General features: G+C 42.5%; 1 protein-coding gene across 1 annotated transcript in view; it reads right to left on the bottom strand.

Moving 5' to 3' along the window:
• The window catches only part of pcp4a (Purkinje cell protein 4a), a 35960-nt gene extending 20743 nt beyond the window's left edge, over positions 1-15217 (bottom strand). The window contains exon 1 of the mRNA XM_069677730.1: positions 15111-15217. Coding sequence (XP_069533831.1) covers positions 15111-15119 — 9 coding nt within the window. The 5' untranslated portion in view covers positions 15120-15217. The remainder of the gene's footprint in view (positions 1-15110) is intronic.
• Positions 15218-18757: the final 3540 nt, after the last annotated feature.

Here is an 18757-nt window from a genome sequence, read left to right as displayed (position 1 = left end):
CCAGTTGAGTCGCCCCCTCCTGGCCAGCGGAAAGAATGCAGGTTTAAGGCACTTCCTTTAGGCTTTACTTAAAAACACAATATAATACCTTAAAGCCTACTCATAAACACAATAAAACATGACACACATTGTTGCCTAACCCCCCGTGGGGTTCATGGATCAATTCATCAGTTTGTAGCAGAAACAGCTTTAAATGCTGTCTCACTGTTTTTGCTACATCAGGAGCAGATGTTACATGTTTTGGCCAGCTTGCTTTTAATTAGGCTGCTTTTTCTATTTTTTTGATGATTTTAGAGACAAACAGTAACACTCGGGCTGCTTCTGGCTTAGTGAATTTTTTCAAATGAAGCTGTCAGATTGTAGCAGGTTGTTTTTCAGGATCAGCAAGGCTCAAATTTGCATCCACAGAGTCAGCGTGAGATGAAATGGTGCTGTTTCCAGAGATTCTTTCTATCACTGCTTTTGTTTTTATCACTGACTGAGTGTGGAAAACACTGGCATGAAGGCTTTTCATGATCATGGAGGTAATTGGTAAAATAAATAAATTACCTCCCAGTTCGAGGAGGCTATTTTTGGTTCTCATGTTGGCTCGGACTCCCCAGAGAGACTCCATGCTGCACTCAGGATCTATTAACAATTTAACGAGGAGACGGCAAAACTAGGTCACAGACAGCTCATCCCAGCACCATTACAGCTCCTCAGCAGCTTCACCACCAGCAGACTGGAAACGGGGAGGACGGCATGGACGAGTGACACCGCCGAGGAGTGATTGACTGAACAAGCAGCGTGAAGCCACAATGGAGGAGGAAGAACAACGTTTAAAATGACATTTCAAATCAATCCAGCCGGGAGATGATCAAACGTGCCTTTGTTGATGATGTAACATATTTGTAAAGACGTCACAGAGAGATATTTACAGCTTTGGTACAGCCAAGTTAAAAATAGAACCTTTTATTTAAATGATCTAAAACATTTGTATGAAAGAAGCCGTTGTTCAAACTAACTCATATTCACCATTACATAACATTTTCCTCATCATGTTGATATGAACATGCACTATAAACCCATTGCAAAGCTCTGCATGCTTATTCCCCCTTCAGCATGCAAACATTTGACCGGTCGGATTGAACCCTGCACACAAGGTTCCATGAAGTCACACCAGTTGACGCTCCAGCCAGCCTTCAGCTACTGTCAGGTTAACTGGTGTCAGTATGGTAGGGACTGCGAATGTAGCTAGCATGATGGCCGAGGAGGGTAGAGTGATGAAAACGTGGTTGATGAAGAGCTTGTGGTGAAAATGAAGGCACTTTGAGTTCATTTGGATTCAGGAGAGACAACATGTTGCTAACACAGGTAGCTGTTCTCAGCGGCATATTTTGTTGTATAGTCCATGATCATTGTAGAAATTGTAAAATTGTAAAATCTGTAATGACGTTGAAAAGCTTTGAAAAACATGTATCTTTATATATAATATAAATATATATGTAATTATACTTTAATGAAGGATCGTATTTCATTATCTCAGTGTTACCTTCGTCGCTAAGAGTCTACATCCAGCCACTGTAAGGCTTTAAGCTAAATGCTAACCTTGCCATGTTAACATATTCACAATGAAACTGCCAGTAGCAAGACAACAACATTCCTGTTCTCAGCAGGTACTGTATGGCAGTGTTTACTATGTTTACCATCTAAAATGTATACCAACAGAAACTAGCTAATGTCTTTTTACAGATTCTGCATAAAAATGCAAACGTTGGTACCAGAAGTGGGGCTGCAACAACTAATCGATTAACTTGATTAAAATCGATGATTAAAATAGTTGGCAACGTATTTCATCATCAATTAGTAAGGTCTATGTTATGATGCACCGCATGAAAACGTTGTTTTGCTCACGTGATGAGTTACAGGAAGTTAAAACATCTCCGTTCTCCTCTGCGATAAACATGAATTATTTTTCAATGAGGAGTGTCCGTTTGTTGTGCAGTGCTGATGATGTGTCGGCCTCCGGGAGATTAGTGTCCGTTTACACGGACAAATGCAGGATCACGGTTTCTAACGCTCCCCCAGTGACACTCTCCAGCTCCCTCCTGATTGCTGCTCATGTGACACACCTGTGGAAACCTGCACACCTGCTCTCCATCTACTCATCAACTCGACAGTATATCTACCCCGGTTCTCCAGCCACTCGTCGCCAGGTTGTTGTTTCAGCCACTGAGGTAGAAAACTGTCAGGCCTTTCTCTGATGTTTGATAAAAGAAGACTCTCTGTTGCCATAGGATCATTACTCCCCATCTGCCTTCCTGTCTGCCTCACCGGATCCTCAACTCCTCTCCTTGCTCCACTCCACCATCCACGCTCACAACCTCGCCTCGCCTCCTCTGCCAGATTATCCTTTCCCTCTGCAAACTTTTGGACAACCTCCCTCATCTCCATCTCCCTTTTCCTGCAATAAAACTTAATTACAAGCCTAATACCTCAAGTTCGTGTTCTGCTTCTGGGTCCTTTTATCACAGGTTGTAACAGTAAACCCACTGAACGCAGTTGAAGCTGATGGGAACGCCATTAGCTTTTGTAAGTATCTGGTCAAATGAGGCATTGGACAAATATTGGTTAATGTTCAAGTTATAACATAATTCTGAATACTGGTACAATATTTCCTGACAGTCACGTTGAGCTGACCAATATTCAGTCAGTCAAAGAGCTACGTCACTAGCATGATTAAAATGCAGTGTCACTGTCATGTGCTCCAATTAAATCAAGTGCAACAGCGAATAGTTCAAGGCTCCTCTCTGGAAGGTTGAATTGGTGAGAGGACATGGAAGACAGGACATCTTGAGGGAAATGAAAGTAAACGCCGACACACGTAAACACACCTCAAAGTCCGGGCATCTCTACTTTCCCCAGCACAGTATCAGCTGTCAAAACTCCCAACACACAGGCAGGACGAACACTGGACTCCTGGAGATGTTTGATGATTACAATGTTCTAATGAGGACTCAGCTACTCCTTATTCTTCAGTATGAGCCTGAGACACTCTTCAGTTTGTGCTCAATAACTGTTCACATCAGAGTAGATCATTATTTTAACTATTTTCTTTATGCCAATAATGAAAACATGAAAATAATGATTCCCATTTACGTGGAAAAACAGAAGCTTCATCTTCTTCATTTAGGCATTTTGTTTAAACACAAAAGTTAGACATGAAAGCTTCCATATTCATCTCAATCTGACGCTGACACATTCACTGATTTAAGTAAGTCTATTACACTCCCTAATTAAATGCAACTGTCAGTATTAATTTGAGTTTTCCACCAGTAATAAGGGGTTTAAAAGGGGCAACTGCAGGGACAAATTTGATTAAGCTGATGAGTTGCCCAAATATTGTCATCATCATCTTTACTCCAAGCCTCTAGTTGGAACATTGCTATGTTTAGATATTATTATAGTGGATGTGTATTGATTGAGTTTAATAAATGTTCATTATAACAGATTAGATTATACTTTAGGCCAAAGAAACGTTTCCAATGAAAACCGTAGAGGTTGTTCATATACAGGGACACTGAGCACCACAAAGAAAGTTCCATGCAGTTCGACTGTATTGTCGTAAAGTTAGAAGTCTAAGATGTATTAAAGCATAACTAACGGCATTGCTAAATACCACAATAGCTTTGAGCTTTGTTTTTTGCAATTTGTGTAGAATGCCCCTGAAAGTCTCAGCAAATCTGCGAAACCAAGCGGGAACTACTTTCACTCACCTACAAATGTACAACAGCATCATTTAAGTGTAAGGGAGGGACAGTTTGCCTTCCAGCTGGAGTTATTCAAGTACAACTAATGGCATAGCAGCATGCTGTCCCCAAAGAACATTAGCATGCATTAGGCAGAGTCTGGGCCACCCAGCAGCATACATCGAACCGTACAGAATATTCTGTCTTTTAAAAAGCAATTATAAACACTCTAGAGGCACAATTAGGAAGTGGTATAAGCAACTTTTTACTGCTCTGCTGCACAATACAGCTATAATGTAACTGCGGAAGTCCACAGGGATTGGATCCAGCTCACGTTCCACTCTGCACTGCAGGTCCATAAATCCCACAGCTTCTGTTTGTCCTCACATACCGGGCTGAATGGTGAAGGGAAGTGACAACGACAGAAATGCATGGATCTCAAGACAAACAATTAATAATGAGGTATTCTCATCAGGAACTCTTCATCCGGCCTTGTTTCTGTTGGCTCATTGCTCTAATTAGCAGGCTCACTTGAGTGTGACTTCCTTGTTTGTGTCAGTTTCAGGTGGGGGTGTGAAGTAAGGTACGGTATGTGCCAGTGGAGGTTTTTATAATTCCTTTTGATAGATTTGACTTGATACAGCTTTTAAGACTGAGTTTTTATTGCTTGCTAAGTCTGGAAAGAGCAATGGGAAATGGAGGTACTCAGAACAAACTTCATCGCCACCTTCCATGTCCTGACAAATCTTAGCCATCGGCACAGAGATGATCCAACACGCTCTATCTGCCCTACACCAGCAACTCTAAAGCAGCACATCCTGGTGGACTGCAAGACCATTCTCACGTAAGAACAATACACCTGGTGGCAAAACCAGGAGCTCTTGTGTCTTGCAGAAGTGTGGAAGTTCGGTGAAAGAGCATGAATGCCATTCCTGCCACTCCATCCTTATGTCCAACAAAGGCATTTGTCTGAAAGGTTGAGACTCAAGACCGACTGGCCAGACCAAGGCCAAATACCGGTAAGCTAGATCAGGGATGGCTTCATTTTATCTTGTTCACATCATCAAGTTTACAGTGCCCTTGAGGGATGCTGTGAAAATGGCCTCCAGGCTAAAAAAAATGAGATACACTGAGCTTGCAACAGACAGCTCAACAGCATGGCTGGAAATCAAAGGTCAAAGAGTTGCGGTAGGCTGCAGAGGGTTGGCCACATCGCCATCAAGGCAACTGCAGGAGATGAGAGACAGACCCAACAGCACGAAGTAAAATATCTCTCTAGAGTTGCTATAAAACAGGCAACCTTGTGCCACAGATGTGGAAGCAAATTTCTCTTATAGCTCCAGAGCATCCTGCTGTACAACCACTGCATTTGTCAGGGAAGGTGAGAGTCAAGCCTGACAGGCCAGATATGCGGCACCCAGGCCGGGCAAAGGGTTGGATGATGGTGGCAGACAACAGCCAGAGGCTGTGCATTCCAGCGGAGATTACGTTAACCAACTGCAGACCTGACTTTCTGCTTGTGTCAGCTTCACTAAAACCTGTTTACATCATCAAACTTACAGTGCCCTGGGAGAACGGAGGGAGCCTACAAGTGCAAGAAACTGAGATATGCTGAGCTTGCAGCAGAGGCTCAACAACCTGACTAGAAAAAAAAGGAAGGTCCATCCAGTTGAGATGGCTGCAGAGGGTTCGTAGCCACATCAACATCAAGGCTCTTACAGGAGATGGGAGTTTGGAGTAAGGCCCACTGGCAAGCAGTCAAAGACCTCTCCAGAGCTGCTGATATGGGCAGTCAGTAGCTCTGGATGAAAGTAAAGGACTTTGGACCCCAAGTGAGTGGATTGAATCAAGGGGTTAGCTTAAATCACAGGAAGAATGGGGCGCCTACTTAATACCCAAGAAGATGCCATCACTCACTTGAGCACCCTGCTGAGTCGAGGCAACAGGCCCAACACTGCGTCCTACCCTAATGCGACACAAGGAAGAATCAGCAACAAAATCTATTTGATTGCATTGATTTCTTTTTGGACTGTCTTCTTGGTGCTTCATTTTGAGCTGAACTTTGGTGGTTGCCCTGTTTCTATTTATTTCTGTCGCTTGCATTGGAAGCAATGAAACCAGTGTTCATTTCGTTAACGAAAATGACGACGAAAAATGTTCGACGAACATGAGACTTGGACGAGCTAAAAATAGATTGCTGATAATAAAAACTCTGACACGTATGTTTATTTTTGGAGACTAGATGGGAATAAATGTTAGTGGTGGCTGTCGGACATTCAAAATGCATATATTCCATATTTTCTGCTTCGGGCTTTTTTACGCGTCATTTGACGCTTCTTCTGCACCAAAAGGAGCGATCATCGGCTGTCTGCTTCAGTCAGACTGTTCAAACGAGAAGCGATGATGGAAACTCATCTTTAGATGCGATGTTCTCATCGTTCCTTTACTGTATGGATGATCTGCTGAAACTTAAAGTGTTTTACTAATTTTACCTGAAGCAGGTAAAAATGAGAAGGGGGACACTGGAAGGGGAGGGGGGTGTTGTATTTTCCCAAGAGAGAAAACGTTTTGATTAAAAGTAATGTCTAAAATGTGAGGACTTTTTATTGACTAAAACTGGACTAAAATGTTTTGAGTTTTCGTCGACTAAAACTATAAAGGGTAAAAATGACTAAAATGTGACTAAATCTAATACACATTTTCATCTGATGACTAAGACTAACACTAGATCAAAAATAGCTGCCAAAATTAACACCGAATGAAACTGAAATGCGAAGTCATCTATTTAAATAGGAGGACAGCTGACTGGAGGAATCTCACCACTGTGCCAGAAGTTTCTGTACAAAATGTTCTCTATCAAGATGCTGATAATAACCTAACTGCTGTTGGCTATATTTAGTTGACTATTATCCAGTCTGAGCTCATATGTAATAAGTGTATGTATTTGTTTGCATGTGCATGTCAAGCTGGTCATGTTTATACAATACTATAGTTGGTTGCTGGCTTGCAGTTAAGACTCGGGCCTTGCTCAGACTACAGTAGTCTTGGGCTGACTTGTTCCCAGTTCAATGAATCTGGTCTGCGACTTTGGTCTGTACCATTATTTGATCCAGACTTTCTAGTTATGTGAGGGTCCAGACAAATCCAGTCAGAAGCACGTCGAAGGCTCCTCCAGATGCGGCCAACAAATGCGTCCTCCATTACCCCAGCAAAGCAGGATCCATCAGGTGCATCCTTCGCGGCCCACCGTATCCCAAGATGCATTGCACGGCAATTTAAACAAGATGGCAGACTTTTAAACGGCCGAGGAACACACTTTAAAATGTAAAAGTTTTTGGTTTCAACTCAATGGAATAGCTAGTGTCACACATGTTTAAGAAAACAAAAGGACCCTTGAAACAAATTATCTTTAAAATAATAGGTTAACTTAAGCGATGTTAGTTATGCTAGCTAGTTAACCCGTTAGTTGGTGACGCAAGGGTAGACTAGACTGTCTCATTTCAGTTCGGCTTTAACGGTCTACGCAGGCTATGAATGGTGCATCCTCCTAGACCACCTCCTTCGAAGGCTGCAGCCCGTGGATTTGGACACAGCTAATGAGAGAGTGGAGGAGAGGAGAGGGAAGGAGATTCTAACCCAGAGGCTAATGTTAGCAAGCATGCTATATTTGATAATGGTGAAAACGGTACAATCCCACTTCCAGTTCTCCCTGAAGAATAAACAGATGTTGTCTCACAAATTAAAATCTCATCCAGACTCGTTAAGCCCTCTGCTTTGGGTTGTCCTCACTGCAAAGCATTACTTCAGCTGGTTGTACTAACGTTTTGCTCACACTGGCTTTTCAGTGAGATCACGTGAGACGATACGAGATCATGTGGGGTAGTACGTTGCTCCCTGCAGAACAGATCTAGCTCTGTGTGCGCTAAATTGCAATGATTCTTTAGAATTTTGCACATTCAATATAATGTTGGTCCCCAGTGGTGTGTAAGGCAGTATGAAAGTGCGTCAGCCCCCCCACTGCCATATTGTGAAATATGATGTGTGACATTTTTTGAGCCTCGGGTTGACGTTCAGCGCTAAAGCTTATAATGCTACTACAGCATTGATCCCGTCTTGGCAGTTTAAATGTAATCTGCCCGATTTTCTCTTGTGTTGACCGTTTACATCCCACTCCTCACTGCCTGATGTTTTCTGTGCAAAACACCCGGCAGAAGCCAGGATTACCCCACAGGTCGAGTGTCAGCAAATGAAAGCACCACCAGAGCCTGCTGACAGTTTAGATGGATTACAGATTATCTCAACGTAATCTGTTCATTGTTTAAAGCGGGATTAGGGTCAAACAACATGCCTCACTACAAATAACAGAGACTCGCAGATTAAAATGTGTTTATATTTCAGTAAGAGAACATTTTCCTACAGAGCTGCAGAAGCTGTTTCCTTCTTATCGCCACTTTGGTTGGATCTCAATCACTCGATCAGCCTTAAGTCAGCAAAAGAGAGTTTTAAGGAAAATCCATCCCAGACCACTTTTCCCCATCTCAGCTTTCTGTCTTTTTTACATTGATCAGCAACTTCTAACACTCTTATGTCATTAATTTGATAAAAAGGGCTCTGGTCCACTTTGGATGATGAAACAAATGGCTTTGCCAAGTAGCCAACATAGTAACCACTCTCACTGTAATTAAAGATCGCAGCAGGAGACCACTCCAATGTTGATGTATTGATTGAAGGACAGCTCGTTGTTGGGACAGGATACTCCCTTTAATACTGCATATGGCAATCTTTCAATAATTAGACTCTAAAACAGATTTTATACAGATGATGGCGGGATTAGGATTTAATTATTAATGTGCTGTACAGCCAAAACCCTGCAACCATATACGCAAAGTGTTTCATCACCATAAAAAAGCCTCCAATCCTACAAAATCTAATGTCAAGCAGCACTTAGGAACATTGTGCTGCAATTAACCTGCAACAGAATTACAGGGATATTACAAAAATCCAGAGTTATTTACATCAGCATTTAGCGGCTGGAGTCGCTCACTAAAAGCTTTCTGGCTGACACCAAATACTGTTACGGAACAGAAGAGTCTATGTCAGGGAAAATGAACGGCTGGATCCAGTCTGTCTCAACTTCGTCGTTTCAGCCATCTTCCTTTCGATACCGATGATCGTCCATCACAGCGTTCTACATCACCAACTTAATTGGTGACAGGGCACAGAACATGAGCTGTCAGATGTTGTCAACTGTCTTTTGTATAGATCGCTGTCCCAACATCACAGACCAACTTCATGGTTCAACTTTGACCTACTTACTTTAACTTTACTCGATGTGGCTCTTATCATGAACAGTTCCAGTACAATGCAGAACCATTGGGAAAGGTCGGGTAGGATTGTGACATGAAACTTAAAAGGTTCTTCCCTCCCTTGTGCCCAAACTTAAGTCGGAACACTGACTTGCAATGAGAGTTTAATTAGTTCTTACTCCGAAAAGACGATATAAAATATGTAAAAGGAAATGCTGCTCACCCTGCAGGGCTGTAACAGGGACATTTCAAACTTTGGTTTACTCTCCAAAATGTATATAAAAACCCATCTCTGAGCTTTCAAACACAGAATCAGTGTAAATACAAAAACACTCCAAATTCAACATCTGTCAGAAGATAAGCAAACACACCATCTAAAAAGCTCTTCAGGCCCTGCTCAAGTGATTGATGTTGGTGCCCACTTGGGCAACCCAGAAAAAAATATGGGCTAGAAATGGGAATATGTGCAGAGATTGATCAGTGAACATGGGTACTGGATGGGTTCAAAGTGGGCTTAATTCATATAATATATAGGCGCTTTATGGTGCACATCAAGAGCTCTGAAACAATCATCTAGGTTAACACGTATGGGACCTCCATGGAGGGCAAAACTGGCTGAGGAGCAGTTGGGTATCCCAAATGGACACCGCATATTAGCATATCAGGTGCTACGCAGGTGAAGTTTTTTCAGCTGCATCCCAAAGATGAACATACCATCATCAAGAACCGCAGGTGCTTTCACTAACTCAGATGGATATAGATAAATCCACCAACTTTGACCTCAATTTCGTTCTCTCTGGCGGCACCTGTGGTGATAAATGGCAATTGTGGGAGCACACTTCCCAGATATCCAGACAGTGCTGCATGTGTGACGTCCACGGTTGGCTCCAGTTGTAACTCTTGATTTTCCTGGCTGACGGTCGCTTTCCTTTTCAGACTGTTTGCTTCATCTGAGCGTCGAGTTTGTTTCTTTTTCTTTGGATTTTCGCTTATTTTTGAAGTTGTATCTGTAGTCATCCATCTTTTCTTTGTTTGTTCAGCCATAGTAGATTACTGTTTACTCAACACGTGCAGAGAGCGGAAAAGCAGCCGCTTAGCTCCACCTACCCTCTCTGGCAGACCAACCACTGCTGGCTGATAGAAAACGCGTCACTAACTGGGCGCCGCTTGTCATTTTTTCCACAAAAGTCGCCACAGACACCCAGTCTGTAGTACTGCAAAGGCAAAGGCTTTCATCAGTGGGCCATAGGCTCCAATAACATTGTGTCACCTCATTCAGTGATGGATAGTGACTTAACAGACATTTATTTACATGAAAATCTTGGAGATTATCACTTTAAAGACAAAAAAAAGTAGATTAATTTTCACTTTTTGGGGACTTTCTTCTCCTTCTGTCCATCTCGTACTAACAGCCCGCTGTACATAAAATACACAAAAAATGTACACCCATATACTTCCCTTTTTATAGACATTTGAAATGTTTCTTAAGCACAAGAATAGTTTAGGAGACAGCATATTTGCATGGTTAGCGCCTTTGCCCCCTGAGCCAGCGGGGTGCTGTGTTGGAACATCTCCTGCTGTGAAACCAGCTGGTAACTGGGTGCAGAAGAAATCATTATCTTTTGCTGAAAATCTGAAAAGTGAAACAGACATTTCTTGGCTGGAGCTTCTCCACTGTGTGCCATCTAATTAAAGTTTTGTTGAACAACCTGAGGCAGAGGAGGAGTAAGTCTCCAGTTCATCATGTGAGCCAAACAGCACAGCAGCACAAGTTAATGACGGTGTGCTGCCATTAAATATTCACATCACATTGGTTTAAAAGCTGCGCCTTGGCTTTGTAAAAGTCAAACACACAAATCCCAAAGTTAGACCTCCATCTTAGCCGTGTTCCAACCGAATGCAAAAGTAATTTGTGCCTCGTGTTAAACGTAAGAGTTTGACTGCTGGATCATTTATGTTTATGTGCATTGCTTAAAAACACCTTTAATTTCTCACCTTCTCCAAGAACTGTCTGTAATCATTGAACTGTTGCTTGCAGCTACTTGAGCCTAATCGTTCTGCAGTTTGATGCTTGTGCCTGGATTTCTCAGATAGACACGGCGTACCGGCATTCAGTTTGAGCTACAGAGCTGCTGTCCATCCGTCTCCGGTTTCACTGCATCTATCAAGGCACAGGTCAGCTGAAATCTGGTTAACTACAGCTGCATAATCCCAAAATAAACTTATTTTAATGTGATATATGTGTAATATACATGTTGAAAGGATCCCAAAGCAAGTAAATCATGATGTTTAGATTAGGGCTGTCAACGAATATTCTAAATTTCAATATATAACCAAATTGTAATAAAAAACAGATATTCTGTTATTAAAATTAATATTTGACGTGGAACAATCAGCACCACCGCGGCTGTCTCGCAAGCTCTTCTGTTCTTGCATGTCCTCGCGTGCACTCTCTTGGTTACGGAGCATCTTTGAATGCACACAAAATGTCGCTTTCTACTGTGATACGTCCATAATTAACTTTAGTTGAGCTGAAACGATCTAATAAAACAAGCGTGTGGCGTGCGGTAATGATGGCGGAGGATTCAAATCCCAGCCCGGCCGGGGAGAGAGAGACAGAGAGAGAGAGAGATACTCACCTGCAGCATACAGACAGGTGTAGGTATGTTGATGTTTTTAAAAGACATGTTTATTTTTAAATAAATCTACGTGTCACAGCACAGCTCGCTCAGAGAGCTGAATGTTGTCTACCGTAAACTAATTATTTAATTTGTATATTTTGCAAGGTGTAGGAAGCCTTTGTTGATCGTTTAGCTTGTTTGTGTTTAATAAATCTATTATAATTTTTGGCCAATTTTGACAGCGCTAGTTTGGATCGATCAATTCTGATGGGATGTCAAAGTTCTCAGGAGAATCTCGACGTTGCGTCACGTTCACATGGAAAAAAAGTTGAAAATATGCAAACGATAAAAATTCTGATGAAAGATTGACATCTTGTGATTTGTGTAATGTGAGTTGCCCGGTGCATATTTAGCGTAATCGTGTCTTTGCATTGTCTTTGTGTGAAATCACACCATGCTCTCTTTTTGTCTGACCTCATCTGTATGAATAACTCGACAACAGGAACGTGATCATGAACGAGGATCGTGTTGCTGTTAATCAGCATTAATAACTAATTGTGTTTATTTCAACAGTTCATTTGAAGTGACTGCAGCCTGCATGAGGCCGAGCACACACAACTCTACAGTACAATGTTGTTCATTTCAGCCTCCATGTTGTCATGATGTGCTGGATAGAACAGTGTTCATCACTATGGCGACAGACCACACATTAAAACCACTTTCACCACAGGAGCCTCAGTGTGCCTGATGTTTATGTGCACAGAGAAAGATGAATCAGCTGCAGAGGCTCGCTTATGGCCTCAGTCCTTATTCTGATTTCTTATTTATTAATCCCAGCGCAGGATAACAATTAATTGGACGATAAAATCGATTTTTAGAACTCAAATCCAAGCGACCATAATGTTTTACTAATGTGTGAGATGTTCAATATTTTATCCATCGCTCTAGCATGCTCTGGCTGCAGATTTTAAAGGACTGTTTTTCAAAACCCCTGTAGAAAGCTGCTTTCATTTTATGTAACAAAGGCCGAAGTAATTCCCCAGGCTCTAAAGGCAGGGCCTGAGTGGGAATAAGGTGAGATGTTTCTCGAGTTTTCTCTCGCAAACTGGACAGGTCACAACATCAGGATTCAATAGAAATTTAAATCTCCTCTCCTGCTGGTGAGAGCGCCAATTATTGTGATGAGCACCCCATTAAAACTTTGTGTGAATCTGAGCAGAGGCAGAGCAGCGGAGGGTGGAGGTAGATGGAGGCTGCAGCCATTGATTTCTCGTGAATTATTCATCGGGAGCGTCGTACTCTTGTCTTGGCCTCGGCCCATTACAGGCGTACGAATGCATCACTGCCATGAGAAGCCACTGAATATCCAGAGTTTCCCTCTGTGCGCTGTCTTATTCATGAGCCTCTAACTTCGCTCTCTGAGCAAGAAGTCGACAACATGAGTGTATCGTGCCTGTGTGTGTGACGGCGTATGGAGAGACATCACAAGTCTGCGGTGAAAGATTCATGAGGACTGAAGCAGCAGCTGGTGTTCGGAGCAGTTTACATGCTGATCGGGATGTCATACCCCATCCTGAAGCAATTAATGCAGCAAGTAGATTTATGTTATTCTGTATTATGTAGGAATGTATCCTCTCAGGAGAATAGGCAGATAGAGCTAATGAAGTAACATCATGGAAAAGGAATACATTTGCCTACCAAAGAAATGATTTGGTCAAATTTACCGCAGCCTTTAAGCTCTCTGTGACTGCACAGCCATTTCTTTGTAATGAGGACATGTTTCTCTGCTTTCTTACTCCTGCAGCTACGTAATGAAGCTCCACAACAGGACGTCATGCTGCAGGGGGGGAAAGCATGCAGCCACCAGGACTGGCACCATCCTGTGTAGCTCTACATGTCCAGCAGCACACATGAAATGAGTCTTACTCTATATATAATCTGCTGTAAGTCGGTGTAGCTCCTTGGGGTGAAAACCTGGTGATGCGGTCTGACTGGAGGCGTCAGGGCTCCCCCTGCACGCTGTGCGAATGTTTTATTTCTCCGGGTTGGCAGCAGGTGTTGAATAATTCAGCGACTGTAGGATCTGCGTGCTGCCAGTGAACCGTCTCTCAGAGAAGACTCTCGCTGGGGTCCCTGTGTATCTCCACTCTGACATTATCATCACCTCTCCGCAGCCCACGTATGATTTGTTGTGTTTCGGCTTCGTGAAATGATGTGTAGGTCAATACTGCCTCTGCCTCATGCAGCATGTGTTCATGCTGGAGTGAGCTTGAGTTGGAAATGTCAAAGTGTCTCAAGTGTGTTTTCAAACTAGTGATGCGTCGGTCGGGAACGAGTCGGATCTATGAGCTGATTCTTTTACGTGAACGACAGGGTGCGCTCATTTAGCTCAGTGGGTAGAGCCGGCGCCCCATATACAGAGGCACTGATCGCATGCTTGACTCCCGATCTGTGATCATTCGGTGCGTGTCACCCCCCCCCCCCCCCCATTTACTATCTCTCTTCAACTCTCCTATATAGTAGGAGTGGCTCCAACCTGAGATACATTTTTTTCTAGATTTGTAAGACAAGACAAAATTATAGGATGATTCTTAATGTATGATTGATATGATCCAGAAACGTCTCACTTTGGTAATAACATCATGAACCAACCAGGCTGAGACTTTAATATCCTGCAACGGTCGCAAACATACAGAACATACTCCAATATTAATTAGATGTTCATAGATTTGTCATAATGATTGATGTTTTTACATTAAGGTTTCTATCAAACATGATTTGAAGTTATATTATTCGTTAAATGTCATAGTTTATTATGAATACATTTAATTAATATACTGTTTGTGCACAAATACACAAGCAGGTCCGAACACTGTTAAATTTGGCTGCATTAAAATTATATCTTCCGGAGCTAAAAGAGCCGGATCGTCGCGCTGAGCTGAACAAAATGATCTGATCGCTGTAAAGGAGCCGAAATTCCCATCACTATCACCAACAACGATGTATTTATAATGAACTTGTGGACTGTCACACATCCTGACTGTGATATGATGTTTAATATTGGACCCTTTTCACGCTCAGTAACGTCACAGTCCTTCATGTGTGTTGGGCAATCAGCGCTGCAGCTGCAGTTAAATCACCAACAGACATTAAAAACACTCATCATTGACTTGTGCAGTGCGTAACTATCAGGTTTGATTATGCTCTCAGATAATCATGTGCAGTGGAAAGATGTCAAAAAATAAACGGCCGTTTATATAATTTTTTTATGATTGATTGTACGAAAAGAATTAAGACGAAAGATGAAGCTCGTAAAAGTTCAGGTGGATGGATAAAGCGCGACGTTTACGCAAACGTCTTCAGGTTCTGTTGCACATGTACGTTAACTTCCTACACGAGAAGCTGCACTATTACACTTGTCTTTTTCAAGCTCAATATTGAGTAGTAGAACCTACCTCGCTCATGGCTGCGCTGTGTGCGTCTCTGTGAGGATCCAGTTGAGGTTGATGCGCCGCGTCCAGCTGGTACAGTCCTCAGTCTCTCTGAGCCGCTGCGCTCACACACACGCTGCTTTTATAGCCCCGCTCTCCTCCTCATCACATCTCCATGAAACCAATCAGCATGGCTCCCCCCCGTCTCCAGCACTACACTGAGGACCAGCCTCCATATTTTTAATAATCTGACACGCGTTTGGCGTGTTTTCAGTTTGTGTTTTCAGTGGGATATAATGGGGTGATGAAAATGCGAGAAAAATAATGAAATACACCCCAGCGTTGAATAACAAGCACGTTAATCTAAATTGACCACTAGTGTGAACAAGTCTGCACAAACTGCATCAAAGGAAAAACGTAAAGGTTGTTGTTTTTTAAACTGGACCCAGCTTTTTACATTTTTGGAATCTAAATGACAAACAAGAGAAACATTTTTGGACTTGTTTCTGTGGACTGCTTCAGTCCGCAGTGTCTGAAAATGTTAAAAGAAGGATCCCTACAGTGATAAACCTTTTCTGTTTAACAGTAAGACCCCTTTTTGTAACCAGAAACATACATTACATTGGTCTCTTCAGCGCCACCAGACTCCATTGACAAAAACAGCATTTTTACCTCTGAGGACACTGGAGTCGCTGGTCAGCTGCTGCCACGATCAGTTAGTTTTTTTGTGTATTTATGTTTCACACACATATTGAGTTGAATCTGAAGCAGCCATTTAAAACACTCAAAGCACACGACAATACAAACACACTAACTGGTGGAGGCAGCGGGAGACCAGCAGCTCCCATGTTCTGCAAGGTAAAATTAATACTTTTGTCAATGTAGTCTGGTGGCTTTGAAGAGAACGATGTAACGGCTGGTTCTTGTTTAAAAACAGGATCTTACTCTTAAACGAAAGGTCTATCTCTGTGTGGATGCTTTCTGTATCAGTAAAGCCTAAGTCAGTGTTAAATATAAGCACGAGTGGACGCACTCTGATCAGGCGCATTACACCCCAGGATTCCCCTTTAAGTAGCCTTCTTTTGTAGCACCACTACAGCCTGTAGTTGCATCTTTCTCTCGTACAGTACAACATGAGTCAGAGGGTGTATTGCTGTTTGTGGACATTATGCATGCAGGCGTCCCCCACACTGACTGACTACACGTTTATATAAAGTATGCACCCTCACATGGACGTCTCTGGATGTGTATGACCTGTGAATCACACTGGATGTATTTATAAAAGCAGCACTACAGAAAATTGATCTAACTTAAATACCAACATGACACACAGAACAAGAAGCTATTTTTAGCCTTCTGTGATGCAACTTACTGTCAAAGTAATTTACATGATAAGTTGACCGGAGATCATCTGTGTGGAAGAGAACATGGAAGGTCCAGGCTGACTTCTGCTTGGTCAAAATCCTGTATCATGAAGACATAGAAGCATTCAACACCAAGGTTACTCTAAAGTATCAATCAGAGGAGGGGGAGAGATGTGACGAGGTCCATTTAGAAATGGATTTCCCAGTGCAGGCAGGGCACCTTGTATGAGTGGAGCTAACTGGTAAAGAAGGACAGCAACAGGTCTCTCATCATTATAAAGTAGCAGGCTCGGGATGATGGAGATAGAGGATGGGAGATGTTGTAGATGGATGCACAGGTAAAAGACCACCTGCTGGGAATTGCTGCCTGTCCTACCTCTGATGGTGCCATTGGGACAGCTGCAGGGTCATCAGCCGGGGGCCACCCTTCCTTGATGTTGAACATCTCTTGGACGTCTCCCCACTGCCCCCTGCAGCTGTCCCTAGGACCCTTGTCTTCCCGACGTCTGATACTTCCTCCTTAGCCAGAGCCAGAACCTACACTGCCATGCCTCCTCGGCCAGATCTTTGAGGGCCTTCTTGAGTTTCGGACCAAACACTCCCACGCTCTTCAAGAAGCTGGGTGGATGTTCCCACGAAGCCTCTGCTGCCGACCTCCACAGGGTAGATTACAGGTGACATGAAGGGAGTGGATACTTTTTTTCTCTTGTGTCATGTCACCATCATGGGGCGGCTGTGGTTGAGGGGGTTGTCTCTTAACTGGTAGATTGGTGGTTTGCACAAATCCCAGATATCCAGACGGTGTTGCATGTGTGACGTCCACAGTTGGCTCTGGTTATAACTCTTGATTTTCCTCGCTGACGGTTCGCTCAACTTGTTGTTGCTCTTTCTTACATTTTTTCCCGCTTTAATTCCTGCACGTTCTCATGCTAATGACACATTGTTGCAAGTTAAAATACACACACAGCACTTTAATAATGAAGCATTTCTAATCATGGCCGGGTCTTCCCGGATCCATTCGGGTATTACACACAATGTTGAACCGGAACTGAGGATTATAGAACGAGTCCCAACCCAGACCCATTTGACTACGTAATATGTGGCCTTGAACCCGTCTGGGTCCCGGGTTGGGTCCCGGGTCCTCAGCTTCTGGTAGACCTGTGAAGACCTGTAAGACCAACCACTGCTGGCTGATGGAAAGCACGTCTCTAACTGGGCGCCGCTTGTGATTTTATCTGCAAAAGTCACACCAACACCCAGTCCATAATAATACTATATACTGCAAATGCAAAGGCTTTCATCAGTGGGCCATTCACCATTGTGTTACGTCATACGACAGATAGTAACTTAAAAGACATTTATTTAAACGAAAATCCAGCACATTACAAGTAACATACTAACATTTTCAGCTCACACAGTCAGGGTTCAGTTATTTCTATTTAATACACAAACATTCATCATAAGGATTCACAGATACCCATTAACTAATAGTTCAGTAACAATATCTATTAAGTAGTCATTAGCTACTTTATAAAACTTGATGAGGAGTTACTCACGATCTGCCCGTTAACTAATGGTTAACTAGCAGTTAGTTCCTCATTTGTTGCCTCTGTCTACCTTATGTAAAGTGTTACCAGAAGCACATCTTAAAGAAAGACCTCCCTAAATAAGTCTCTGAGTTATATAAGAATAAAAATGTTGAGCTGTTTTCGAATGAGCAACACTGTCCATATTTATCACAAGACGTTTCCAATAGAAGCAGTTTCAGGAGGGAGCTGCACGAACAAAATAGCCAGTTGTGACCATATTAGAGGATGTATTGATAATTATGTCCATTAAAACTCCTACAATACATCACAGGGCTGTAATAAAAACATTTTCATTATCTAAATACAATACCAACAAAACTATAACCATGTGGACTCTTTTAGATTGTCCATGGCCTGACAATATGGGCTGTTTATTTTGCTCTGCATTTAAGAGCAGCAAATGTACACCCAGCAGAACGTATACAAGAAACGCTGAAATAACATCTGTCCAAACTATATGAGAAAAAAATGTAAATTTACACATATAAAGAATTTGTCTTGTTGTTTTGGTGCAGAACAATGAACACAAAGACAGAATTAAAAACAGCTTGGAGCAGCAGTGCACAATAAGGAATGGAAGAGCTGTGCAGTATGTGCAGGTATGTGCAAGATGATGATGACTGCAAAAAGCTTACCCTATAAAAAAGAAACAGTGCAATGTAAGCAGACAGTATATGGTCCAGTGTGCGTTAATGTAACACATAAATCTGAATTACAG

The sequence above is a fragment of the Semicossyphus pulcher genome, unplaced genomic scaffold, assembly GCF_022749685.1.
Source record: "Semicossyphus pulcher isolate SPU_LCO1_2020_fin unplaced genomic scaffold, fSemPul1.0.p SCAF_10, whole genome shotgun sequence".
Taxonomy (NCBI): Eukaryota; Metazoa; Chordata; class Actinopteri; order Labriformes; family Labridae; genus Semicossyphus; species Semicossyphus pulcher.
The sequence above is the reverse complement of the archived record's forward strand: the minus strand, read 5'-3'. Positions and strand labels throughout refer to the sequence as shown.